Source organism: Zingiber officinale, chromosome 8A (assembly GCF_018446385.1).
Source record: "Zingiber officinale cultivar Zhangliang chromosome 8A, Zo_v1.1, whole genome shotgun sequence".
Lineage (NCBI taxonomy): Eukaryota > Viridiplantae > Streptophyta > Magnoliopsida > Zingiberales > Zingiberaceae > Zingiber > Zingiber officinale.
This window is the reverse complement of record NC_056000.1, coordinates 7,133,958-7,161,468: the sequence shown is the minus strand read 5'-3', so window position 1 is coordinate 7,161,468 and position 27,511 is coordinate 7,133,958. Positions and strand designations below refer to the sequence as shown.

Here is a 27,511-nt window from a genome sequence, read left to right as displayed (position 1 = left end):
ACTATGCGGACAAAAGTCCGATTTCCCCATCCCTTGATTTTACAGCCGTCGGGTTTCTCACCCAATCCTTTCGTAAAAACATCCGCATCCAAATGTTTTTCTTTTACCTTTCCTGTTAAATATTGTCACTAGCATAATTGCATCAATTAACTTCGATGACCTTGTCTCCGAGTTGCAATTGCAATATTGTTTTGTACTGAATTATTTCCTAATTTTATATACTTGGGATATCCTTGCAGCAGAGTAACTTTAAGTTTTAGTCAATCAACTTTAATGTCTGCTGTCTGTTAGATGATTAAGTTGTTCTCAGATATTTGACAGTTCATTGTTAAATTATATAAATGAAGATAAATTATAAATCGTGAAATAATTAAAAGCTGAGAGAAATTTTTTTCGAGAGCATGTATCCATAAAAACTAATCTATATCACATTATAATTAATTTATCACTCTGGACAATCTAGTGACTAAATTGTACAAACAAGATAACTATATTATTGATTCTTTCTTTTTGGTAGTGATGGACGACCGGGTCTCAGTCTTCAAAAGAACATCAGCATGATTTTCTTTGGCCTACAGAAAGGCAGGGGCAGAAATAAATGACCTCTACAGAGGTGACAGGCAAGAGAAAGTTTAAGGAGATAATGTAAGATGGGGTTCCACAATCAGCTTTTAAAAGTTAGTTAAAGAAAGATCTGACAACATTTAGATAAGTAGTGGGATTTTTCTAGTGGCTGAGAGTAGAGAGACATTTTTAAAAATAATTCAGAGGTTCAAATTTAACATATAATTTAAAATATAATTTATACATCTTCAAAAGCCGATTTCTAATATTTAAATTCTGATTATTATTATATTATTATTTTAAATTACTTTAGCATTACACCACATCTAAGGGCTCAATTGGGCATCCATCGATTCCTAATGACCGATGGCAAAAAAACTCAACCTGTCTCAATGTCAAAAAGAAGAGATAAGAACAAATTAAGTGACAGCGCATTCAACTTAGTTTTCTGGAACGTTTTGGTCCTTCAGTTGCCATCATTCTGCCTTTTCTCATCCTCCTCAATGGCTGCAGTTGCTTGATGCAGACTGAAATGCAATCGCTGTATAAGCAACTTTTCCATGCCATTTTGACGCCGCCTTGGTGGCGGACACGAAGATCAAAAGGCAGATCAGTCATGCCACATTTTTCTCACCAGCGGGACGATCGAATTGGAACAAACAGATGAATGCTGGATTTTGTTTCAAACATCTTATTCCTAGCCTCTTGGCTCAGTCCCATGTGAGATGATTGCGTATTCTTGTTCATCTTTAAGCTTTCTTCCTCGTTTGGCCAGGCTCATAATTCAGTTGTATTGTCATCTGTTTTGAGATCTTTCCATGCTTATGGGTTTATATTATATAAGAGGGCAGTTTGGTAAAATTACATTTCGAATATACTTTATTTGAAAATCACGTCTTCCAATTAGCATAAAGGGGTCTCCTTCTTCTTCTGAAGCAGAGAGATCGAGTGCAGTGCGAGAATAACGAAGTATGTCTGCCTGCTAAAACCCTAAAATTGCAGGCATAAAGGGCTCTCCGTGCTTCATTTTCTCCTTCTCGGCCACTTCGCTTGCTGGGTACACGGTCATCTTCAAAACCTCTCGTTTCCTCTTTTCATTCTTCTTAATCGTCTGATTGCTAAAGGTTGAGGATGGGGCGGGGGAGGGTTGAGGTGAGGAGAATAGAGAACAAGATCAATAGGCAGGTGACCTTCTCCAAGAGGAAGGCCGGGCTGCTGAAGAAGGCCTACGAGCTCTCTGTTCTCTGCGACGTCGAACTCTCCCTCATCATCTTCTCCAGCCGCGGCAAGCTCTTCGACTTCTCCACCGCCTCCAGGTTTTTGTAATTCAATTTCCACCCTCTAGGGTTTTTTTTTTTTTTAATTCAGTTTTCGATGCCTAATTCCGTAACTATAGCGTTTTTTTTTTTCTTTTCAAATCTCTGATTCACCATCTCGAATATATCCGTCTTTCAGGATCGTCTTAAACTGTATCTTTATTTTGCTGCATTGATTCATGGTGGTGATAAATAGGGTTGGGTGTTGTTCATGATCCAAGGCGTTAGATAAAACAAGAAAGATAAATAAACAAAGAAAAGATATAAAGGAGACACCGATGCTATTAAGGCTTAATTAAAAATCCTTTTTTTTTTTTTTTTTTTTTTTTTTTACATATTGCATCTGTTTCATTCTGGTTATCATTTTTTTTACATTCTCAATTTTAATCTTGAAACAGTAAAGAAATATGAAATAGAAGATGGAAAAAAAATCAATATGTAATCAAATTCAAAAGCATTCATATAGACTAATATTTAAAAACTCAATTTATTAAATCACAATCATGTTTTATTAATTAAAGAAAGAAAAAACTCTCGGATGACCTACAAGATAACTCACATAAGTTTTTGACTAAAAATTAACCCTCTAAACTGTGAACCATCCTACTTCGCATGCAATTCCATAAAGATCGTCTTAGGCTTATGAGTTATGAAGGGGCATCATAATTAAGCACTTGTACATTTGTTACTCAGATCATATTTATTTGTTGTTAAATCCTCATATATGCAATCATTTTATAGACCGTGTGTTTCCGATTTTGTTTGTTTATTCTTTTTCTATCTAATGTAAATTCATTCTGTAGATTACATAGGTATATGTTCTGTTCATTATGTGCATTAGTGCATCCGCTTTTTATTTAAGCCATCTACATACTTCTTAAAATAATTACCGGTGCATTTTTATCACAAAAGATTTTCTCCCTTAATTATAAATTCTTTAACATTCTGGTTACTGTTTGTCACTTTGAACCAGTTTGCTTAAAATAATTGAACGGTATCGAAGGTGTAGCCATAATGATATTCCTTCAGAATCCTTGGTCTCATCAAATAATGAGATACAGGTAAATTAATTAACTCCACCCCCTCTTTTGTAATATTATGCTTTCATATGCATTCCCTTCATTAGTGACTCTTAATTTCTATTCCCTGTATCATAAATTGATTGTTGTTTCTTAAAAACAGGATAATTATCAAGAATTCTTGAGGCTGAAAACACGAGTTGAGTTTCTACAACGTTCTCAGAGGTCTTGATTTCTTTAAATTTTAATTTAATTTTCCTTCATGAATTTAATATTTTTTTGTTTATGCAGATTTATTGTAGTATTCATATTGCTGGAGAAACGTTTTATTAAATATTTAAGATTATCTGCTATTTAATTACCCATGTCAATATTCAGAAACTTGCTTGGTGAAGATCTACTGTCCCTAAACGATAAAGAGCTTGATCAACTTGAGAATCAAATTGAAGTATCTTTAAGCCATATCAGATCAAGAAAGGTTTGTGTGCATACATATATAAATTCGGTATTGCTCAATTAGAAATATAAATAGAAAATTCTCATTTTAATTATATTTAATGTGTAACTTCACTGTTTTTCTTGCCTTGCAGAGCCAAGTAATTACTAATCAGATATCTGAGCTTAAATGTAAGGTATTTTACAGTCCAGATTAATGCTGCTTACATTTAATCTAGATACATATACTGTGTTTGTTTTTTTTTGTTTTTTTTTGCCACAAGATACATATACTGTGTGACCTCACCACTTCTCAATGTATGCAGGAAAACATGTTGCAAGAATCTAACATAACCCTGAGAAAGAAGGTAGTACATGAAGTTTCTGATTTCAAAATATTTGTTATCCATTTATTAATAATTATTTTTCATGGTAATAATTTTGTTCATGACTTTACTGAATGCATCAGATGCTAAAAATTTGATTAAATATTACTTGCTCTGAACGTCCTATTTATATGACAAAAACAGAAGAATATGAAAAAGTCGCACTTTAATTTCTGTCTACATTTAATGTCAAAATGAGGGATCCTTTTTCTTTTCTTTTTTCATTTTTGTTGTCAGTTGCAAGAAATAGTTGCCGATGATTTCCTCGATAGCTCAATGCAAGAGGGTGATAACAACTATATGGATGCTGATCAATTGGAGTTTCAACCTCTCGAAGGTGATCCTCCCGTGGAAATTGGGTAATGCTCAATTAATTAGTGAGAATTTTACATCTTAATCCTCCCTTCTGAGATCATAAATTCAAATTTTTGAGTACTTGAGTTCCACTTTTTAATGTTGATTATTTGTAGATCCAATCCCTCCATGGGCCTTCTGAATGGTGAATTTACTGGGATGGCGGAAGATGTTGAAGAATTTGTCAGGCAATGGATGTGAAATCTTGATCCCAAACTATGTATATAGACCATATTTAAACATATGAGAAAGGACAATAAAGGTTCATATAAACGTTTCTTCATGGTGTGCATGTATGTAAAAAAGATCATATTGTACAAATATCAAGATAAGAAAAGGTGTCGATCAGAGTTTAGTCCGTAAACTTAATATTGTTTTTGGTGTAAGTTTTGTAAAGTACATTTGAGTTATCTTAATAATCTGTTGGGATTCAGAACTTTGTCTCCAGATGGCTTTTGAAGAAAATGGCAACTGAGCTGGAAGCATCCGTGGGAACATGCGGATGCTGTGTTCATGGGCACTGTTTACTCCCGTGAAGGAGAAAGTTATTCCGTTGGGAGGGGGGCAAAAATTGATTAATACAATTATAAGATATCTTTATGCGCCTATTTTTAGAGAAAAGGAAAGTTTTATATTTCAAAATTTTCATTTGGCAAAAATAGACATTAAAAAATATAAATAAAAATATATTTGAAAAAAGGAAATAATTTTAAATTTTAAATTCAGTTGTAGGTAAAATGAGTTTATGTCCAAATCGAGTGCAAACAATATGTGAGCAATGATTTGTTTCCCCTGTTCTTTTGTTTAGCTTTTCTGTCAAACAAAATGAATAAATGTCGTTGAAATTATTTTCTAACACTTATTTTCTTTTTATTTTTCTCCCTCATACAAAAATTATGCATAATTAAGGGGGAAAAAACAGACTTTTTCTCACTTATATTTGCTTTCTTCCAACTTCACTTTATTTGGTCGCGGAGGTTCCTCAAGAGTGAGCTCTGTCTTAGAGAGGAGAGAAATCACAAAGAATTTTGCCAAGTAATAACAACACATGAAAGGAGAAGTTGAGACAACTAGTAAAATATTCCTCAACTGTTGAGATTCGACCTCAAATCTATTAATAACAATACTTTTATATGAACCAACTGCTTCAGGGCTCCAACTTCACTTTATTGACCAAATTGCAAGTGCTCAGTAACTGTCTGAGCAATGCTGGATTCAGGCACTGTAGGCCCAGATGGAAAATGACACAAGCCTGAACCCTCACATTTGAAAGACATTGAAGCATAGTGTATTTTTTCTTCGTGCTCATGTAGGTTTTTTGGAAAATAGATTTGTGCAAAAATAGCCAGTGAACTTCACTCATGATGTCTGTTTCTAGAGAATGGTTAGTTCAATTATCACTAAAGAAACAGGACAAAACGCATAAAAGAAGAGGGAAAAATTGACAATTTGGAACGTTCCGAGTACAGATATTACAAATAAGAAGAGCAAAAGAAGAATATAGCTCTAAAGCACTAAATATTTTAGTTCATACACCCTCAAGATGATCTATACCTTTGTCGGTAACCAAAGAATTTGTATGTTTTTGTAAACCAGTTAATAATCAGTTTGTACACTGGCAAATCTATAAATTAAACAATGTGGCTAAGTAAAAAAACACCAGCAATGTTCTTGATAGAGATCCTTGGGATGAAGATGATTTAGTTGATTAAGTTATTACTGGAAGATGAAATTTTGAGTGAAGTTAGAGATCAGCATCATCGTCATCACTAGTTTCTTTATCCCAGTCCAAATTGAAAGACTTGGCAGATTCCATTAACTCTGTTAGTCCAGTTAAATCCTCCAAGTAAGTGGGATGGTTAATAGCTTGCAGTACAAACTCGATGCCTCGCCTCTTGAACTCTAACACCACCTGCAGAAGCAGGGGAAACATGTCAAAAATACAAACTGTCTAAAAGCATAAATTGAATACAACAAGGTCATGTATGAGCTTGTGCAATCCCTCATTTGAATGCAAATCCTACGGGAGTAACCTCTATCGCAAATGTTACGACAAATTCCTTCCAACCCACACATGATCCAGACAATTTTTCATGCCATTGATGAAGTGATCCCAAAAACTCAAACCCAGATTTTAGTAAGCCGCCTAGATTAAAAATAGATCTAGTTGTACAGTTGAGGAGGAACCCTTAGGATTTGCTAATGAGAGGTCCCCTTCTATACAATTTGTAGTCTGTCAGTTGGCATTTACTAGAACTCACCATGCATAATATCAAAACTATTATGCATTTACATTTTAACAGCAAAGGAATTTTCTTTTCACTTTTATTCACACTTCCTAATCCCTAGTCAACTAATTGTTTGCCCAATATTGATAACCAAACTGGAAATGTCTATGACGATTTAGTGACATGGTGAAATAAAACAAAACAGCTAGAACAAGGAAAATACTCACGGTACTAGAACAAGCTGTGCAGCTATTAGATGAGTGGCCAAGGAGTGTCAGTTGGGAGTACTGAGGAAGTGAACCTCGAATTTGATGCGGCAAAATACCAAGTGGTTCCTTACTGGAGCTCATAATGGAGTTGGCAATCTCACCCGGTGCATGTATCCTGGAAAAAAAGGACACAAAGAAATGATTCATCACCACTCTGAAAAAACACGAGAACAGCAGGGTTGACTTATGTCTCATTTTGGTACACTACTTGCATCACATTACTCTGGAAAATTAAATAAATGATGAACAAACTGATCAAATAATACAGAAGCAATATGAAATATTGTTTTTTTTTTTCTCTTATCCTATTCCAGTACTATTTTGAGAAAATTACCCATTTGGATGATGTAAAAGTCCAACCAAAAGCTCCACTGCCAGGGCAGATGCTATGGGTGCAAGCCCAGGGCGTGTAACAGTACATTGTTGGTCTAATGTGCGATTTGATGTTGACTGCACAGATAGTGATTAATTTCAGCAAGCAAAGAGCACTATGATAATTATCTACGAATGAGCATCTTCAGAAGATATAAATGATGAGAATTACATCAATAGGTGCAACAACATCACTACAGAAGTAACACCCCAACCGCTGCACGCCATCATCTAGGGCAGATGGGTTGTCTGTCTGATCTGATACAGTGATAAATGGACCAGATCCATGGCGCATGACCAGGTAACTATCAAAACCCAAAGCTGCAGTAATAGCAACCTATAAAATGAAACAAAAAAGAAGCCTAGATGTTAGCGGTAATCATCTTTTCATTCTAATGAAGCACTCTATCTGATTAGCAACTGGGACTAAAGATTAGAACAAGATTTTTTGAAATGCTTTTATCATTACTTCAATTTTGACCAAGTTGTTTTACATGCTGCAGTGAATTTGTAATGCTTTCTCCTAACTTTTTCTTCTACAAAAGGTTTTTGCTTAAAGGCTAATGTAGAAACCCATGCAGTAGCATCAAAGACACATTCAGAGCTACATATGAGGAACTAACTTAAGTCCCTATCTTTCACCAACAATATATACTCACAATGAAAGGAGCTGAAAATTAAATTGAATGATGTTCAGTTTATTATATTTGTGATACAGGTTTTTTTTTGTTTGTTTTTGGACACAAAAAAAAGACAAACTGACGACATAAAATCCCAAGATGATTGCAGCTACTAGATTATCATAATGATCGACACCAATCTTTCTTGCAATATGACAGAACAACTCACTTTGTTCTCACTTGCACAAAGCAGTGTTGGGAGCCATCTGCTTTCTCTTGTGTCTGTCAACAAAAATGTCACATCATGGGAAGAAATCAAGTCCCAGAGTTGCTTGCAGTCTTCATGAACACGATCTACTTCATTGGCAAGTATAGGATGTCCAGGCATTGGTATTGAAAGTTGTATACCTTCTGCTTCCTGCAAGTTATGGTAGTCAATTAGGGATATGATATCACTGTATCAGCAAAGCTAACCCATTAAAAGGCCCACCATAGCTGGAAATATCTGTTTTAAACTTGATGCAGCTGCAACGGCTTTAAAACTGCCACCATTAAGGCAGTCATCAAATGTATATAAAGATTGTCTCACTGGATTAGACATGGCTACTTTGCCACTATCTACTAGTGTCATCTTCCTCACACCCCAGGCCTACCATAAGAATAACATAATTAACTGAACAGGGTAAGAAATATACTCTTAACAGTCAACCACAGCAGAAACTACTGACCATAAGCATACGGGCAACCTGACAACCAAGAGTACCGGCACCTAGAAGTAGACATTTAACATTAGACAAAATATTTAAATCCAAAGATGGTAAAGTACGCCATCTCATCAATTTCAAGTTCAAATCCGCAGCTGATACAGCCAACCTGCAGATATAGAAGGAAAATTCAGCATCTTTGCATGGTTATAACTCTTTAATTTAATTGTGAGTTCGATGTTCCCTCAATTAAGAATCACCTCTCTGGATCCATAGATTCTGCAAGCCTTATATTTTTGGGCTTTGGCTGCCAGCCTACAGCTTTGGGAATATTCTGTGGTTCTCTCCAGTCTACAAGAACAATAAAGGTATTGGTCATTCAAGCAAACAGGAAAACATAGGCTTACTTGTAGCATCCACAAATAATCATGTGATACTGATTCATCTACCTTGTGGCGGTGAGACCGCAGCTTCGCCAACAAGAGATAAACCTAAATCAGCAAAACCATGCTTCTCACGGTAGCAAAAGAATTGGATTTTCCCAATGTTATATCTCAAACTAATGAAAGCAAGATAATTGCGAAGAGGCCATCCAGGGTTAGTTGCACGACAACTTGGATCATAAAATCCAAATAACAACTAGATCAATACAAAATTGAACAGGATAGTTAGACAATGATTCAGCTCAAAACTTCGCTAAAGAAATTTTTATAAATAAGATAACATCCACTCTCTATGTAGCCAACTTTCAACCACTGATAACATAATAAAATCAAAAATAGAAATTTTCCGAATTACAAACCTTTTGACCATCATGTTGACAAGCTTCCCAATCCTTCAAGTGCCTAACAGTGGCATGTGATGAAGATATGATGATCAAGAAGAATGGCACATCTGTATAATGAATGGAGAATGGCATGTCACCAGAACACAGGACTTATATTCTCCTAACTAAAACCAGTTCAAATAGGAAACAGACTAACCAAATTGGAAAAGAACTCAAAACACAGACCTGTTGTTAAGCTTGAATTGCGCCATTCATTCATTACCGCAGACAAGGATTGTCCCTGTTATATTAAAATTACAGAATTAAGGTGTGCCACCTTGATATGTTTTGAAAGTACAACGAAACACTCTATAAATCATTATACCTCATCCTGATTGAGTGCATCTTTTGCTGATTGAATATTGAGTATCATTGCTGGGGGATCAAGAACCACAGCAGGGAATGCAAACCAGTGAAGGAAGTTCCACTTCTTCAGATCAGCAAATGAGATGACAAGAAATCTCAAAAGCACAGCACTATCCTCCTCTACCTTCCCAGAATGTATATCATCCCATATCTGAATGGATATAGCATGCAATTAGCACGTGAACAAGAGATTTATTTTTCTCCTCCATTTATTTCAGATATAATTATGAAAAGAAAATCACAGGTTATCATGACAATTCAAAGAAAAAGTGCATGTCATAGTTGATAATGAAAGCATTCACATAGCTAGACAACATTACAAGTAGAAGGCCAAAAAAGATCATGAACTTATTGATGGAATACAAATTTATCAATAGAATACCTTTTGTGCCTCCATTTTGAGCAGAGATACTCTGTCAAGGGCTTTGAAGCTCTCCAACGTATTCATGTTGTAAAGAGTTCCAGGAACAGGACATCTATTCCGATTACCATGAACTCTCTCGAGTGGTGATTCTAGCTGCTTAGGATCAGGCGGCAATGATTCCGCAAGAAGTGTCAAGCGATTTGATACTTCAGAATGTGAACAGGGTGCATAGAAACCTACCAAAGCAATCTGATGATTAATGTCGCATCAAAGGGATAGTGTTATCCAATCTAGTTATCTAGCACATTATTTTGACTCAATCTGTTAGTATAAGTGAAAAAGTATTGCAATTCAAACTTGAAACCCACAAGAGAAATATTTATAAGTATTTATAACATAATACTCGTACTGATCCTTGTTGAGCAACAAGCTTTCTTTCTCATCAAGTTGATCATGCCACTTTACGGGGTTATATTTATTTCATTTGGGTTTATGCTGAACGTCCAAATGATAAGTTATTTTGGAATATTTTTCAGCTCATTTGCAACAGCAGAACAAAAAATACAGGTAAAGGAGCGGTAAACAGAAATTGCCCAAGCAAAGAACAGCGCAGATAAATTACCCAGCAAATGAGGAGAAACTGATAACAATTTCTATTATAACCGATTAATCTTCCAAATAGATGAATTCACAATATAGAGCCCGGTTATGATCCTACACAATGTAAGGTTGATCCATGGAGGATAATTTTCACAGATCCGCAGAGGAATATACTTAGAAAACATAGAGAGAGAGAGAGAGAGAGAGAGAGAGCTTGTACCGGTGAGAGAGATGGGGGATTGGTCGAGGCCGAGGGAGTCTAGCTTCAGGGAAGAGAGGCGATGCCAGAAACCCTCATCCACCAGGCTCTGAAACGGATCGAATTGAAGGATTCTTCCAGGATCACGGATGGCGGTGTATGAGGAAGAAGACGGCTCCGCTGACGCACGAGACGAAGAAGGCGTCGATGAGGTCTCCGACGCCATCTCCTTTCGTTGTCCGACTGTTCAAGAAGACCACGCCTTCTGAATTCTGATAAATAATAAAGGAGCAATTTAACTCTTTCAAAATCAGAGAAAATTTCATTTTACCGTCGTTTATTCTATAATTCAAAATATACCATATTTTTCTCTCATAATTTTCAAAATAAAATAATTATCTTTCTTTAACATTGTTAATAAACTGAAAATTATTGTAAAATAAAGTATATGGATCCTTATAATCCCCAGTACGTCATAAATTCTCTTATCTCCATAATCCATGGTCTCTAAATAATCTCCTAAGTTATGTAAATTTATGAAGAGTTTCAAGATGATTATGTATCTATAAATATATGTGTATATTCATTTCAATAAATAAGAAAGAGAGAGGGAAAGAGAAAAGTTTAATAATATTTTCTTTCTATATGTAATTACTTTCATAATTTCACAACACGTTATGAGTATGAAAGTTTTATATTTTTTTACACACTACAAGAAAATTGGGATTCTACAACGCTTTAAAAGCGTTGTCTATGTGGCTGAAAAAACGTTATTAAAAGCATTGTTATTAAAAGTCTGCTCAAAGACAACGCTTTAAAAGTGTTGTTTATGTGGCTGAAAAAGCGTTGTTGAAAGCACTGTTGTTAAAAGTCTGCTCAAAGACAACACTTTAAAAGCGTTGTCGTTTGTAGCAAAGACAACGCTTTTGCAACGCTTTAAAAGTGTTATCATTTTTTACAAAGACAACGCATAAAAATGTTATCTTTGTTAAAGACAATACATAAAAAGTGTTATCTTTGTTAAAGACAATGCATAAAAAGTGTTGTTTTCTTTAGCAAAGACAACAATTTCGCAATGCATAAAAAAGCATTGTTTTTTTAGTAAAAGATAAGATAAGAGATATGGGTTAGGTTGCATGGGTCCTTGATAAGGAAGGGAAAAGAAGATAACCAAACAGAGAAGATAGGTCAATATCGGTCGGGCTATACTTCCAAGTAAGTAGGCCAATATCGGCCGAGATATGTCTCCAAGGAGGAGGGCCTATATCGATCAGCATAGGCCTCAAAGGAAGCAGGCCAATATCAACCGGGATATACTTCCGAGTAAGTAAGCCAATACCGGCCGAGATATGCCTCTAAGGAGGAAGGCCTATATCGATCAGCATATGCCTCAAAGGAAGCAAGCAAATATCGGCCAGGATATACTTCCGAGTGATTAGATCGGTGTCGACCAAGATATACCTCTCAGGGGGTAGGCCAATATCGGCCGGGATATACTTCCGAGTAAGTAGGTCAATACCGGTCGAGATATGCCTCCAAGGAGGAAGACCTATATCGATCAGCATATGCCTCAAAGGAAGCATGCCAATATCGGCCGGGATATACTGCCAAGTAAGTAGACTAGTATCAATCGAAACATACCTTTAAGAAGAAGGCCAATATCGGCCGGGAGATACTTTCGAGTGAGTAGACTAGCATCGACCGAAACATGCCTTTAAGAAGGAAGGTCAATACTGACCGATTTGCCTAATATCTTGAAATAATATTTGATAAAACATGCCCAGGGCTAGCTAGAATAATAAACATAAAGAAGCCCGGACAAGCATTGCCTCAGAAGCCTCATGAGAGGTAATAATAATTGATTAAACCTAACTAGGCCCAGTTTCGACTGATACGAGGAACATTGGTACATTAAGTCATTTATAATATAGCAAAGACATGAGGGGCAAGTAGGAACGATAGAAACACTTTAAAGGACCTGTGAAACAGGATAGAAGTAAATATTTTAAATAAAATAGTTAATGGAGATATTTGCAGTATATGATTGTATAACAGGTGTTATATATACTTTGGCGGGAAATGTGTTTTCAGATTATTTTATAGGTACTAGACGACAAAAAAAGTACATCTGGGTACAAAAAATATTCCTTAAAAGTCATTTACCACAAGTACACAACTTACGTCATCTCATAACAAACGCTAACAAACCGGGGTCCACTTCATGACTACGGAGGTTATATAAAATGGTATAATTAAAAAGGGGAATCCTCTCCGTTGGCTAGGTAAGTTCACATCATTGCGCACATTCATAACCCTAATTGCTTAACTACTGTTCATCTTCTTCCTCTTTCTTCCACATCAAGAGAGATCACTGACTTGAGCGTCGGAGGGCCTAGCCAGGGATTCCCACCCCGGTATTAGGTCACTGACGGTAGTGTTGGTTGGTCTCTTGTGCGCAGGAAGCCTTGGGAGTTCCGAATCCGATGTTCTTCGATCAGATCTCTTCATCGTCATTGATATCTTGCATCGAGAGGACATTCTGGGGGCTTCATCTTCTTGGATCCGCTTTGGGTTTCTCGGATCGGCGTTCCATAGGCATTATTCTCCATCAGCAGTGGGTTTTTTCTCTCGGATCTCCGTCTTGTCAAGCTTCTCAAACAGGATCAATTATGTACCTATAAATATATGTGTATATTCATTTCAATAAGTAAGAAAGAGAGAGGGAAAGAGAAAAGTTTAATAATATTTTCTTTCCATATGTAATTACTTTCATAATTTCACAACACGTTATGAGTATGAAAGTTCTATATTTTTTTACACACTGCAAGAAAATTGAGATTCTACAACGCTTTAAAAGCATTGTCTATGTGGCTGAAAAAGTGTTGTTAAAAGCACTGTTGTTAAAAGTCTGCTCAAAGACAACGCTTTAAAAATGTTGTCTATGTGGCTGAAAAAACGTTGTTGAAAGCACTGTTGTTAAAAGTCTGCTCAAAGACAACACTTTAAAAGCGTTGTCGTTTGTAGTAAAGACAACGCTTTTGCAACGCTTTAAAAGCGTTATCATTTTTTACAAAGACGATACATAAAAAGTGTTGTCTTTGTTAAAGACGATACATAAAAAGTGTTGTCTTTGTTAAAGACAATGCATAAAAAGTGTTGTCTTTTTTAGCAAAGCCAACAATTTCACAATGCATAAAAAAGCATTGTTTTTTTAGTAAAAGATAAGAAGTTTAAACTATTATCTTTTAATACCAAAGACAACTAAAAGATAAATGAAAATAAATATATTTTAATTAACAACATATTATTAAATAAATAACTAAGATCAATATAGAAATTATCATCCTTACACTTCTATAACACACATAATTACTTACATACAAAGAAACGTTAATTAGGAAACACTCAAAACTATTCCTATCAACTACATCTTATTGCATGAACTTAAAGAATCTTGATAGATGCTACTTATCCTCTTGACTTGAATGTTCTTTACTCATTGGCTTTAACTATCTTCTCGTTTAAATCCCAAAGTCTTCTTAATAGTTCTTCGTCGAAGTACTTTTTGGTCACACCTTTGAGGTTTTGATGTAGTGCCACATAGCATGTAGTTGTTGCTCCTATAATCATCCATATCCATCAATGATGCAAATCCATGCTGTGGGAAAAGAAAAGAATATATGAACAAAGAAAATTCAAGTATCAGATAATATACATGAAATATAAATAATAGAAAAAATAAGATTCAAAATATAAATCAATTCAGTATGCTTACACAACTTCTAGAAAAATAAAAGAACTAACAGATTCAAGATAACAAGAATTTGAGCAGACTGAATTCTTAAAAGAATTATTACATATGAGATAATCATCCAATGACAAACTATATATGCATGTCAATAATTTGCAAGGGAAAGTAGGAAACTCACTTGTTCGTAGTATGGATTTTGATCCAATTTAACCTAGAGCATGGAGAGTAAAAGCACATCAAGTAAACATCTAGTGAAACAAAAACTAGAGCATTTAACAAAACCTAAACTAATTGCATTCAAATAAAGAACAAACATCATAGGAACATAAATCACTAAACTAACAAGCATTACATGGAATTAAACTAAAGAAATTGTATCAACTAAAACCTATATAATGGAAGAGACATTTAATCAACCACTTGATGGGCATGAGTCAATTATGAAATCATAATGTATGCAAATTGAAACATAGGAGGTCAAATTAATACAAGCACTTAACATTCACATAAAACATGACTCAACATGAAGGACAACATGAAGTAAAACATAGAATGAAACCTAAAGCATGAAATGAAATCTAATCTAACCTAACGACATTCAAATGAAGAACGAGGACTTAAAGAAATTGAAAGAATAAGACAAGAAAGAATTAAGCTAAGTAAAATGCATCAAATTAAACCTAACTACTTGAAGAAACATTTCACCGAACGCCTACTATGCATGAAACAAATAAAGCAAGATGAGTGCAATTCAAACATAGGGAATTAAGTTCAATACAAGCATTCAAACAAAACTCTGCTGGTGGCCGCACACTTCGACATGACGATGGTGAACGACTCTTCACTTGAAGAAGCCCTCTCCAATTGAAGTTGGCAAGCTGTGGAAATGCACTGCAAAGGAAATTTATGATCACTTACCACATGTAGCCAACTACACAATTGCCTAAAAGTGGCTCCAAATGAATCATTAATGATAATTTTTGTGTGGGCATAAATGATATTTCATACTTTCTCAAAGAAATTTAAAATAGCAAATTAAGTAGAGCAAAGTATTCCCTCAGGATTATGTTAATGTGAGCAAAAAAACACTTGTTGTTTTGTCAACAAACTGATGAACCAAGAAAATTCCATAATACCAGAAATATTAATCAAAATATTGTAAAAGTACTATGTGAAACATGAAACAGAAGAGACCGTTGTTTTGCCACTGAATTAAATTGCTTTGTGACCCTATACCCTGGCCTCCCAATCTTAGCTGCAAGGATAGTGCAATGTAACAACCAAGCACCAGTAATTGATTTTATAGAGTTCCAGAATATATAGATATATCAGTTGCAATGTCCCTATGTTAATCTAACTGAGCATTATATAAAAGAAAACATGGATACAACTTACAAATAATAAAAGTGTCAAAGTACAAATACCTCGAGCAGAAATAAATTACTCGGAAATAGAGAAAAGAAAAGAAACTGTAAACAAAACAACTTGTACAAAAAGGACCCGACACAAGAAAAGATTACTTATTTAATTCAAATAAAAGTTTAGAGACTCATCTAATTCACTCAAAACTCTATCTCAAGAACTTCTTGGTTCATTAGATGCAACCATGTGAGATATTGGAAGAGATCATCTAATCTAATCAATGTCTTCAGACAAAGAGAATAGTTAATCTCTTTGACTGCCAACACATGATATTTTACAGGTAAGAAAAATCAATAGTGTAAAGTTTGAATAACCCCAAATTAGATAGGTCCAGTAAATATCTCAGAAACATAAAACCTCCTACCTCTGATGAATACGATGAGGATAAAATTGCCAAAAATTATGAGGCAAAACTGTATCTTTCCAGTAAAAATATTTTCTCGTTGCAAACAGAATGAAATGATACACAGAGACTGAGAAAAGAGTGGGATACCGGACTTGCGAAGGGAGACATTCCGCTTGTGGGGCTGAGGCTGGGCCGGTGCTTCCTTGGTCTCGCGGGCAGCTCGTTTGGCGAGGTTAGTCTGGTGGCACTTTCCCTGGGTGTGAGCCAGATAATTTCCCTCGTTGTTATGTAGCGTCAAGCAGAGCTTGCACTCATAGTTGAAACAAACCTGCTTGAAAAATCATATCAAAGAAGAAGGGCACAGCATGCACAAACCCCACCCACCAGAGGAATCATTGGGGTTACAGTAGCATACCAGAAAACATCGGGATCTGTCGTGGTCACACTGCCTCTGTGTCGGGGGCGAAGGAGGCGGAGAGATGGGTCGATCTTCCGTGGTCGATGGCCTCAGCGCCGAAATCTGCCGCTTGAGGAAGGTGGGGCCAAAGAGATTGGACAGTGTGGCGAAGAGATTATGGCATGAAGAGGTGAAGGAATAAGGTGAGGAAATTTTGCCCGCGGTCTTGACGGAGAGGAGTTCGGAGGAGTGGTTCGCGGAGAGGGATTCGCCGGAGAGGGGTTTGCCGGAGAGGAGTTGGAAGGAGAGGGCGTGAGAGGAGGGGTTGGATGGAGAAGGCCGACGTGAGATGAGGAGTTGGGAGAAGGGTTCGGGAGGTATTTGATTGGAAGATAGGTGGGCGAGTGAAACTAGGGGGTTTTCTACTCTTTACTTGATCTAACGGTTTGTATTATTCTAGATTTAGATGAGAACTTAACAATACACAATACTTTTTAAAAATCGTTGTCGTAGACATTAAAAAAAAGACTAATAGATAACGTTTTTTAAGAAGCGTTGTCTTTGACCCACAAAAATCATTAATAGACAATGGTTTTTAAAAAAACGTTATCTATTAGTAAGAAAATAAAGAAATAGACAACGTTTTTCACTAAAAGCGTTGTTAAAAAAAAAAGACAACGCGTTTTAAAAAAAACGTTGTCTTTTAAGTGTTGCAGAATCACAATTTTCTTATAGTGATATATCCATCAAAATTATTCACATGCCAAGAAATTAAATTTATAGTTTCTTTATGATTTGTTGGCTATTTGTCGATTAACTATTAGTTAGTTACTTATTTGCATGACTTGCAACATTTCAAATTTTTTTCAATATTTTACAATTAAGTATTACAAAATCATCTTTTGATTATATCATGTTTTATCATTTATTAGTAAATATATGTTGCATGATAATTATTATTAATAATTTAGTTTTCTTTGTAATAGATTATCAATATGTCCAATCTTTTAAAGTTAGAGTTTGTGGATCTTGACATTTCGGGAAAAAAATTATCTATCATGGATTTTGGATGCGAAGATTCATTTGGATGCTATGGATCTTGGAGACACCATCAAAGATGGAAATAAGGAATTTTTACAAAATCATGCAAAAGCAATGATATTCATTCGTCATCATCTTCATAAAGGATTGAAAATTGAATATTTGACGATTAAAGATCCACTTGAGCTATAGAATAATTTGATGGAAAGGTAGCCATTATAAAACCGTGATTCTTCCAAATGCTCATTATGAATGGATTCGTTTATGTTTACAAGATTTTAAATCTGTAAGTGAATATAATTCAGCAATGTTTAGAATTAGCTTGCTCAAAATTAAAATTATGTGGTAAAAAAATTACTGATGAAGATATGTTAGAAAAAATATATTCTACCTTTCGTTCATCTAACATGCTCCTGCAACAACAATATAGAGAGAAAGGTTTCAAGAAATATTCTGAGTTGATTACATGTCTTCTTGCGGCTGAGCAAAATAACGAGCTTTTGATGAAAAATCATGACTCATCCAACTAGTGCTAGTCCAATCCCTGAAGTGAATGAGATAACTGGTAAAAATGATAAATGACAACACAAATAAAAATTTCATCATGGTCATGGTCGTGGTTGTGGGCATGGTCATAGATACAGAAATGATCGATCTCAAGAAAATCAAGATGGTTATAATAAAAGAAACACGACAACTCATAGAAGTGGGTTAACAATAATGTTCACCAAAAGTGGACAAATGATAATGGTAAAAGGGTTCAAAGTGGATAAGATAATGACAAAAAGAAATCATAAAATTCATGTTATAGATGTGGCATGAAAGAACATTGGTCACGTACTTGTCGTATGCCAAAATACTTTATTGACCTCTACCAAGCCTCTTTTGTTAGAGTGTATACTAAAAGCCTAGCTTAGAGGCACTAGAGATATGTCCTTGTAGACATCAAAGGAGATAAAGGAAATAAATGCAGTTCTTTATGCTACGGCTGTTGGAAGCCTAATGTATGCTATGCACGAGATCAGAAATCTGTTTTGCCAAGGGCATAGTTAGCAGATATCAAAGTAACCCTGGACAAGGACAGTGGACTGCAGTAAAGCATATATTGTAGTACCTTAGAGGCACTAGAGATTATATGCTAGCTTACAAGCCAGTTAATTTAGTCCTTGTGGGTTGCATGGATTTTGACTTCCAATCGGATAGGGACAATAATAAGTCAACCTCGGGGTTTTGTGTTTACTTTAGGAGGTAAAGTCATAACTATGGAAGAGTGATAAGCATATGTGTTTTTCTGGACACCACCATAGAAGCTTAGTATATGGCAAGCCTCTGAGGTAGCTATAAAAGCTGAATGATTCAATAACCTCAAGATAGACTTAGATATGATTTCTGGTTTGTCCAAAGATTATTACAATTTATTGTAATAATGTTGGTGCAGTAGCAAACTCGAAGAAACCATAAGTCTATAAGGCAAGTAAACACAATAGAGCGCAAGTACCACCCAATACGAAAAATCGTACAAACGAGGAGGAGTTGTTGCCGCCTAGATTGCATCAGGTGATGACGTATAGATCCTTTCACTAAGGTCCTTAAGGCAAGAGCTTTTGATGGGCATGTTGAAGGGATGGGCATCAGATGTATGGCAGCAGATATGGCAGCTTAGTCTTTTAATATAAGTGGGAGATTGTTAGAGTGTATACTAAAAGCCTAGCTTTTGGTATAAAATATTTATCTAGAAATAAGAATCACATTGGTCAAATGTCTACATTTATGATAAATGTAGTTGCTCAATTAATTTATATTGTAGATAACATGGTGTGTGGTGTCACATACAGAAGATCATGTTATCGGTTCCTTATAAATTATAAATAGTAGCTCACGACCAAGATGGAAAGGAACAAACCATTGGAAGGTCGTAGTGTAATTAGGTATTAGTTTATCTTAACTATATAATTACACTAGTACACTTAGAGTGTATTAAGTAGGACCATTTGAGGTCGTTCCTTTTATACTGACTTTATAAAGGAACAAATACCTTAGTTATTATGGAAGTGTGTGCTCTTAATCCTAATATAATAACAAGCACATATATTTGATATTTACTTCTTTAATTTATCAATGGGTGAGATTTAGTTTGATAAATCAATAAGCCCGATAAGTTGGGAAATGATATCACTTATAGTGTGTGTTGTTGATTATAGAAGGAAACTGTGTCCTAGTGATCTAGGTTGAGAATGTCCCCAAGAGGAGCTCATAAGGATTGTCATGTTAAACCCTGCAGGTGGACTTAGTCCGACATGACGATGAAGTTGAGTGGTACTACTCTTGGAGCTAGATATTAATTAAGTGAGTTGTCAATAACTTACTTAATTAGTGGACATTTGTTATCTTAAACACAGGGAGACTAACACACTCATAATAAGAAGGAGCCCAAAATGTAATTTGGGATTGGTGCGGTAATTCAATAATAGTTCTTTAGTGGAATGAATTATTATTGATGAAATTAAGTTGTGTGTTCGGGGCGAACACGGGATGCTTAATTTCATCGGGAGACCAAAACCAATTCCTCCTCTCGGTCCCTATCGTAGCCTCTAGTATATAGAGATTTATACCCACCGCATACCCACCTTCTTACCCATCCAATGGGGCCGGCCAAGCTAGCTTGGAACCCAAGCTAGGGCCGGCCAAGACCAAGTGGATGAGCCATGTAGGTGGCCAGCCAAAGCTTGGGTCCCAAGCTTAGGTGGCCGGCCACTAGAATATTAAAAAGGATTTTTATTAAAATTATTTCTTATGTGGATATCATGATTTTAAAAGAGAGAGTTTAAAAATTAAAAATTTCCTTTTATAGCTTTCTACAAAAGATTAACCTTATTTGTAGTTTAAAAGGATGGTTTTAATTTTTGGTAAAAACTTTCCTTATTTGTAAATCATCTACATGTTTAAAAGAGAGTTTAAAATTTGAAATCTTTCGTTATTTGTTGATTAAAGGAGGATTTTAAATTTTAAGAAAACTTTCCTTTTTAATCATGTTCATGATTTAAAAGAGAGTTTAAAATTAAATATTTTCTTTTATAAGTTTCTACAAAAGATTAAGAAAAGATTTGATATCTTTCCTTATTTGTAGATTAAAAGAGATTTTAATTTATAGAGATAACTTTCTTTTTGATCCACATGTTTAAAAGAAAGATTTTAATTTATTAAATTTCCTTTTTATAAACCAATCATGAAGGGATAAAAATTATTGGAAAAATTTTATAAATTTCCGGAAGCAAATAAGGAAGTTTTAATTTGTGTTTAAAATTGTATTTGCTTGGAGATTTGTATAATGGCCGGCCATTGTAAAATGAGAAGAGAAAAATTATTTTTAATTAAATAAATTTTCCTTTTCATGGCAAAAGAATTAAGGAAGTTTTTATTTAAATTTCCTGATTTGCCAAGACCAAGGATTATAAAAGAGGGGGTAGAGGTGCCTTCATGGGTGAACGACTCTATTATTTTTCTCCTTCTTTTCTTCCTTGGGTGTGGCCGGCCCTTTCTTTCCTCTCCTCTCCTTTGTGTGGCCGAAATCTTCTCATGGTGGAGATAGCTTTGGTGGCCGGATCTAAGAAGGAGAAGAAGGAGAGAAAAGAAGCCTCTTTTCTAGCATCCCTTGGAGCATGGTGGTGGTGGCCGAACCTCTTCATCCTAGGAGAAGTTTTGATGGCCGAAACTTGCAAGGAAGAAGAAGGTGCTTGGTGGTTCTCATCTCGGAAGATCGTTGCCCACACAACGTCCGAGGTTAGAAGAGAAATACGGTAGAAGATCAAGAGGTCTTTCTAAAAGGTATAACTAGTAATTTTTCTTTCCGCATCATACTAGTTATTTTTGGAAATAATATCAAATACAAGAGGCATGCGATTCTAGTATTTCAAATATGTTTTTCGATGTTGTGTTCTTTTGTTTTTTTCCCTTGTGATTTGATTGTTCTTTTCGGTTAACCTAAAGTTATTTTAGGAAATTAAATATTAGCTTACCATAAAAGGTTTTGTCTAGTCGGTGGTGGTTGCTCCCATATCCAAGAAGGTCATGTGCCTCGCCACGTCAGTACTGGGAACCAATTATGGAAATTAATATTTAATGGAATTAATAACTTAAGGTGATTTGGGTCGAACGTGTTAAGTTCCGCAGGAGACCCAAGTCAAAACCTAAAAGAACGAATAGATTAAGTTTTGGATCAAACGTGTTAAGTTCCGCAGGCGATCCAAAATTTAATTTAAAAGAACACATGGTAGCTAGGAAAAGGTTCAGACCTTTGTACAAAATTTTTATACAGTGGAACCTCTAGGTTTTCCGAGTAGCAACCAACAATTGGTATCAGAGATAGGGTTTTGCCTCTGTGTATTTGGTATTAGGTTAATTATGCACATGTCATACATAATTTAGGCAGGTTAATAGTAGGATGCGCTAACTTTGTGGATGCAAGATCCAACTATTATGGCTTTTAGTTATTATGTGTGTGATTGGACCCTTGGACATGTCAAGGGCATTTATATGTGTGTGCATGATTGTATTATAAAATACAGCAGGAGCTGTATTTAGTTTTATTAGGATTTTATTTTTGATCTAGATACATGTACATTCCTTTTATGAAATATAGGATCAAAAATGTAAAATTCTATTTATGTCGCGGATCGAATCTTGCAAAGCGTGGAACCTTCTAAGGACCAGAGGCGCAGCGGAACTAGGAGCAAGATGGATGAGACAGTTATACCCGGTGGCAGTGGCCAAATATGGCAACAGCTTGGGATGACAACACACGGAGGACAACTAGAGATAAAAGTCATAATAGTTGAAAATTAGATTTTCTATTTATTGCTTTTATATTGTGCTGTGTGTGCATGTTAGTTTACATATTTAGTAGGCTAGCATAGTTAAAATTCCTCATTTATAAATAACTAAGTGGGAGAGGGATTTTTAAGTAAATCTCATGGTCTCCATTACTGGTTTGTAAGTGATGCAAACAAGCTTGCGCGTTGGCTCTGAGTGCCTTCCTCCATAACGGATGAGCTTGTTTGTGGATCACTAGAACAGACTTCCATTTTGGGATATAGGAATTAAAGGCGTGTGATCTTCCCCAACGGAAGGGGCATAATCTTATTAATGGACTTAGTGTCAAGTAATGGTATACACTTAGGCACATCTAATAGTATCCTCCCCATCGGAGTCACTGCTATTATTTGTGTGACCAAATGATACCAACTATTAATTTTATTTGTCAAAAAGTTAGGTTGACAAGATAATAAAATTAATGGGTTAAAACCCTCCTTTTACAAATGTTGAATTTGTATACGTCCACACTAACGTGGCATGCAAAATTCACGGTGTTTGAGGTGTTGGTGAATTTAAATAATATTGTTTGAGGAATCAATGTTATTTTAAATTCAAAAAGTTTTGACCAAATATTTGATCAAAGACAGATCAACTATTAATTTTATTCGTCATAAAGTAAAGTTGACGAGATAATAAAATTAATGAATAAAATCTCCTCTTCGATTTTGTATACACAAAATTCATGGAGATTTTAAGGAGTTGATCTTGACCAAATATTTTTGTGATTCTTAGGATTTAAAATGTTTGTCAATCCCTAGTAGTCATACTATAGAAAAGGCTTAGTAGTCTCAATTGTAATGATTGGAAATAGGACTTGGACATTAAGGTAGACTGTCTTCTTAAAACTAAGAACAACATAGGTGTATTTAAATTCATTAGTTGAAACATGTTTAGTGGTGTTATCTACCAGAACCTGGAGTGTAGATACAGGTGTCATTAATCATGTCCGCAATTCATTGCAGGGTTCCAGGAAACCCGACAACTAAATGAAAATTAAAGCACCGTCCACATAGGCACTACTGTAAAAATGGTAGCTGTTGCAGTGGGAGATGTTTATCTTTTGATAAGAATAAAACATGGATTTTTGAGTAATTGTCTTTACGCACCAAGTTTAGAAAGAACTAGTTTTCAGTTTCTAAACTATTCAAAGAACTTGATATTCTGCCTCTTTTAATAACAAAGTTGTTATTAAGAAAAAGAGGGAAGTTATCTGTTCTGGTACGTTGGTTGGCAATTTATAAATCCAATAACTCTCACGATGCAACAAATGGAAATTAGTAACACATCTTCTAACTTTAAGAGAAAGTAACATTCGGAAATGAACCAATTTTATCTTTGACATCTAAGGCTAGGTTATATTAACTTGAGTATGATTCATTGGTAGCTGATGAACTTTGGGTTCATTAGTAGTGAAAATTTTTCCAACCTGCGAGTCTTACTTAGAAGGAAAAATAACCAAGAAGCTTTTAAGTCTAAGGGGTATGGAGTCAAAGATATGTTGAAATTGGTTCATTCTGATTTGTGTGATCCTATAACTATCCAGACAAGAGGTAGTATTGAATATTTCGTCTATTTTATAGACAACTATTCAAGATACAAACAAATTTACTTAATGTACCGCAAGACTAAGTACTTTGATTAGTTCAAAGAGTACAAAACTGATGCGGAGAAATGTTAAAGTAAAAGTCACTATGGTAAGATCGTAGTGGCAAGTACCTCTTGGGAGAATTTAGGAGTCACTTATCAGAAGTAGGGATTCAATCCCAATTAACTGCACCTGGTACACCCCTACAGAATGGTGTATAAGACTCTTATAGAAATAAGGAGATTGATGATGAATTACCAAATTCATTTTAAGGATATGTTCTGGAAATGGAAGTGAACATAGTACCTTCCAAAGTCATAACTCTCTACTCATATAGAATTGCTGAATAAGCGTAAGCCTATTTTGAAGCATATTCGGATTCAGGTAGTCCAGCACATATGCTGAAGAGAGACAATGATAAGTTGGACAGGAATTCACTTGTTTGTGGGTTATCCTAGAGAAATGAAAGTAGATTTATAGTCTTAAAAATCATAAGGTCATTATTAGCATCAATGATCGATTTTTAGAAAAGGACTATGTAATAAATCACGTGCCCATACGAAAATTTGTTCTTAAGGAAATAATAAAAGACATGTCTAATCTAGTACCAACTGTACAAGATGAGATACCACAAGAAAACTGCATCACGTATCACAAATGATACACAATTACAGATAGTGCCTCGTTGTAGTGGGAGGGTTGTTAGGCAACCTAAAAATATTCATGTTTTGGGAGAGTTTTTGGACTCGATCCCTGGAGGACATGAACCTGATCTCCGGACATATGACGAAACACTCCAAGATAAAGATGCAGCATCTTGGCAAAGAGTAATGAATAAAAGAATTAGAATATATGTATTCTAATAAAATCTGGAAGCTTGTAGAACCACCAAATAGTGTAAAAGCCTTTGGGTGTAAAAAGGTCTATATTAGGAAAAGAGGGATAGACAGGAAGGTAGAAACTTTCAAAGCAAGGCTTGATGAAAAAGGAAACTTTTTCACTGGTAGCCATGCTTAAGTCTATCCGGATTCTTTTATCTATTTGGCAAGTGGATGTCAAGACAGTATTCCTTAATGGAAGTCTTGAAGAAACCATCCATATAAAGCAGCCAGAAGGGTTCATTGCAAAGGGCTAAGAGCATCTTGTGTGCAAGTTCAATCAGTCTATGGACTGAGGCAAAGCTTCAAAGTCTTGGAACATCCGGTTTATCAAAGTAATCCAGATCTATGGATTTAGTAACCGGATATGTCTTGTGTATACAAAAGATGTGATGAAAACGTGGTGGTATTTCTTGTACTATACTTAGATAACATTTTTGGTAGTTGAAAAATAATATCAAAATGTTGTCAGAAGTAAGGGTATGGTTGTCCAAACAATTTGATATAAAGGACTTGGGAGAATGTATATATTCTTGAGATCAAAGTAATAAGGGATCGCAAGAAAAGAATATTTTACTTATCCCAAGCTTCATACATCGGAAAAATCCTTGCTCGTTTTAAGCATACAAAACTCCAAGAAAGGTTTCTTACCTTTTCAGGATGGAGTAACTTTATCTAAAGATATGTCTCTGTAGACATCAAAGGAGATAAAGGAAATAAATACAGTTCTTTATGCTACGGCTGTTGGAAGTCTAATGTATGCTATGCACGAGATCAGAAATCTGTTTTGCCAAGGGCATAGTTAGCAGATATCAAAGTAACCCTGGACAAGGACAGTGGACTGCAGTAAAGCATATATTGTAGTACCTTAGAGGCACTAGAGATTATATGCTAGCTTACAAGCCAGTTAATTTAGTCCTTGTGGGTTGCATGGATTTTGACTTCCAATCGGATAGGGACAATAATAAGTCGACCTCGGGGTTTTGTGTTTACTTTAGGAGGTAAAGTCATAACTATGGAAGAGTGATAAGCATATGTGTTTTTCTGGACACCACCATAGAAGCTTAGTATATGGCAAGCCTCTGAGGTAGCTATAAAAGCTGAATGATTCAATAACCTCAAGATAGACTTAGATATGATTTCTGGTTTGTCCAAAGATTATTACAATTTATTGTAATAATGTTGGTGCAGTAGCAAACTCGAAGAAACCATAAGTCTATAAGGCAAGTAAACACAATAGAGCGCAAGTACCACCCAATACGAAAAATCGTACAAACGAGGAGGAGTTGTTGCCGCCTAGATTGCATCAGGTGATGACGTATAGATCCTTTCACTAAGGTCCTTAAGGCAAGAGCTTTTGATGGGTATGTTGAAGGGATGGGCATCAGATGTATGGCAGCAGATATGGCAGCTTAGTCTTTTAATATAAGTGGGAGATTGTTAGAGTGTATACTAAAAGCCTAGCTTTTGGTATAAAATATTTATCTAGAAATAAGAATCACATTGGTCAAATGTCTACATTTATGATAAATGTAGTTGCTCAATTAATTTATATTGTAGATAACATGGTGTGTGGTGTCACATACAGAAGATTATGTTATCGGTTCCTTATAAATTATAAACAGTAGCTCACGACCAAGATGGAAAGGAACAAACCATTGGAATGTCGTAGTGTAATTAGGTATTAGTTTATCTTAACTATATAATTACACTAGTACACTTAGAGTGTATTGAGTAGGACCATTTGAGGTCGTTCCTTTTATACTGACTTTATAAAGGAACAAAGACCTCAGTTATTATGGAAGTGTGTGCTCTTAATCCTAATATAATAACAAGCACATATATTTGATATTTACTTCTTTAATTTATCAATGGGTGAGATTTAGTTTGATAAATCAATAAGCCCGATAAGTTGGGAAATGATATCACTTATAGTGTGTGTTGTTGATTATAGAAGGAAACTGCGTCCTAGTGATCTAGGTTGAGAATGTCCCCAAGAGGAGCTCATAAGGATTGTCATGTTAAACCCTGCAGGTGGACTTAGTCCGACATGACGATGAAGTTGAGTGGTACTACTCTTGGAGCTAGATATTAATTAAGTGAGTTGTCAGTAACTTACTTAATTAGTGGACATTTGTTATCTTAAACACAGGGAGACTAACACACTCATAATAAGAAGGAGCCCAAAATGTAATTTGGGATTGGTGCGGTAGTTCAATAATAGTTCTTTAGTGGAATAAATTATTATTGATTAAATTAAGTTGTGTGTTTGGGGCGAACACGGGATGCTTAATTTCATCGGGAGACCAAAACCAATTCCTCCTCTCGGTCCCTATCGTAGCCTCTAGTATATAGAGATTTATACCCACCGCATACCCACCTTCTTACCCATCCAATGGGGCCGGCCAAGCTAGCTTTGAACCCAAGCTAGGGCCGGCCAAGACCAAGTGGATGAGCCATGTAGGTGACCGGCCAAAGCTTGGGTCCCAAGCTTAGGTGGCCGGCCACTAGAATATTAAAAAGGATTTTTATTAAAATTATTTCTTATGTGGATATCATGATTTTAAAAGAGAGTTTAAAAATTAAAAAATTTCCTT

At 35.4% G+C, this 27,511-nt stretch overlaps 2 protein-coding genes and 1 long non-coding RNA gene across 3 annotated transcripts; 1 reads left to right on the top strand and 2 right to left on the bottom strand.

Annotated features, from left to right (window-relative positions):
• The first annotated feature begins 1,503 nt into the window (after positions 1–1,503).
• On the top strand, positions 1,504–4,507 carry LOC122012180 (truncated transcription factor CAULIFLOWER A-like). The gene is made up of 9 exons (XM_042568632.1): positions 1,504–1,621; positions 1,689–1,880; positions 2,854–2,941; positions 3,063–3,124; positions 3,278–3,377; positions 3,490–3,531; positions 3,661–3,702; positions 3,958–4,079; positions 4,191–4,507. The coding sequence occupies exons 2-9, from the start codon at positions 1,696–1,698 to the stop codon at positions 4,273–4,275; spliced, it is 726 nt and encodes a 241-aa protein (XP_042424566.1). The 5' UTR covers positions 1,504–1,621; positions 1,689–1,695; the 3' UTR covers positions 4,276–4,507.
• A 990-nt stretch (positions 4,508–5,497) lies between these two features.
• On the bottom strand, positions 5,498–10,903 carry LOC122012179 (ubiquitin-like modifier-activating enzyme atg7). The gene is made up of 14 exons (XM_042568631.1): positions 10,644–10,903; positions 9,842–10,059; positions 9,419–9,610; positions 9,280–9,334; positions 9,070–9,161; positions 8,717–8,906; positions 8,528–8,618; positions 8,292–8,436; positions 8,054–8,212; positions 7,793–7,981; positions 7,116–7,280; positions 6,906–7,021; positions 6,530–6,686; positions 5,498–5,986 (listed from the first exon to the last, which is right to left on the bottom strand). Exons 1-14 carry the CDS (start codon positions 10,846–10,848, stop codon positions 5,819–5,821), a joined length of 2,142 nt encoding a protein of 713 aa, XP_042424565.1. The 5' UTR covers positions 10,849–10,903; the 3' UTR covers positions 5,498–5,818.
• Positions 10,904–13,929: 3,026 nt separating this feature from the next.
• Positions 13,930–16,934, bottom strand: LOC122012178. The gene is made up of 4 exons (XR_006120155.1): positions 16,557–16,934; positions 16,289–16,469; positions 15,152–15,264; positions 13,930–14,280 (listed from the first exon to the last, which is right to left on the bottom strand). It is a non-coding gene; the product is annotated as an uncharacterized LOC122012178 (long non-coding RNA).
• Between the last annotated feature and the right edge of the window lie 10,577 nt (positions 16,935–27,511).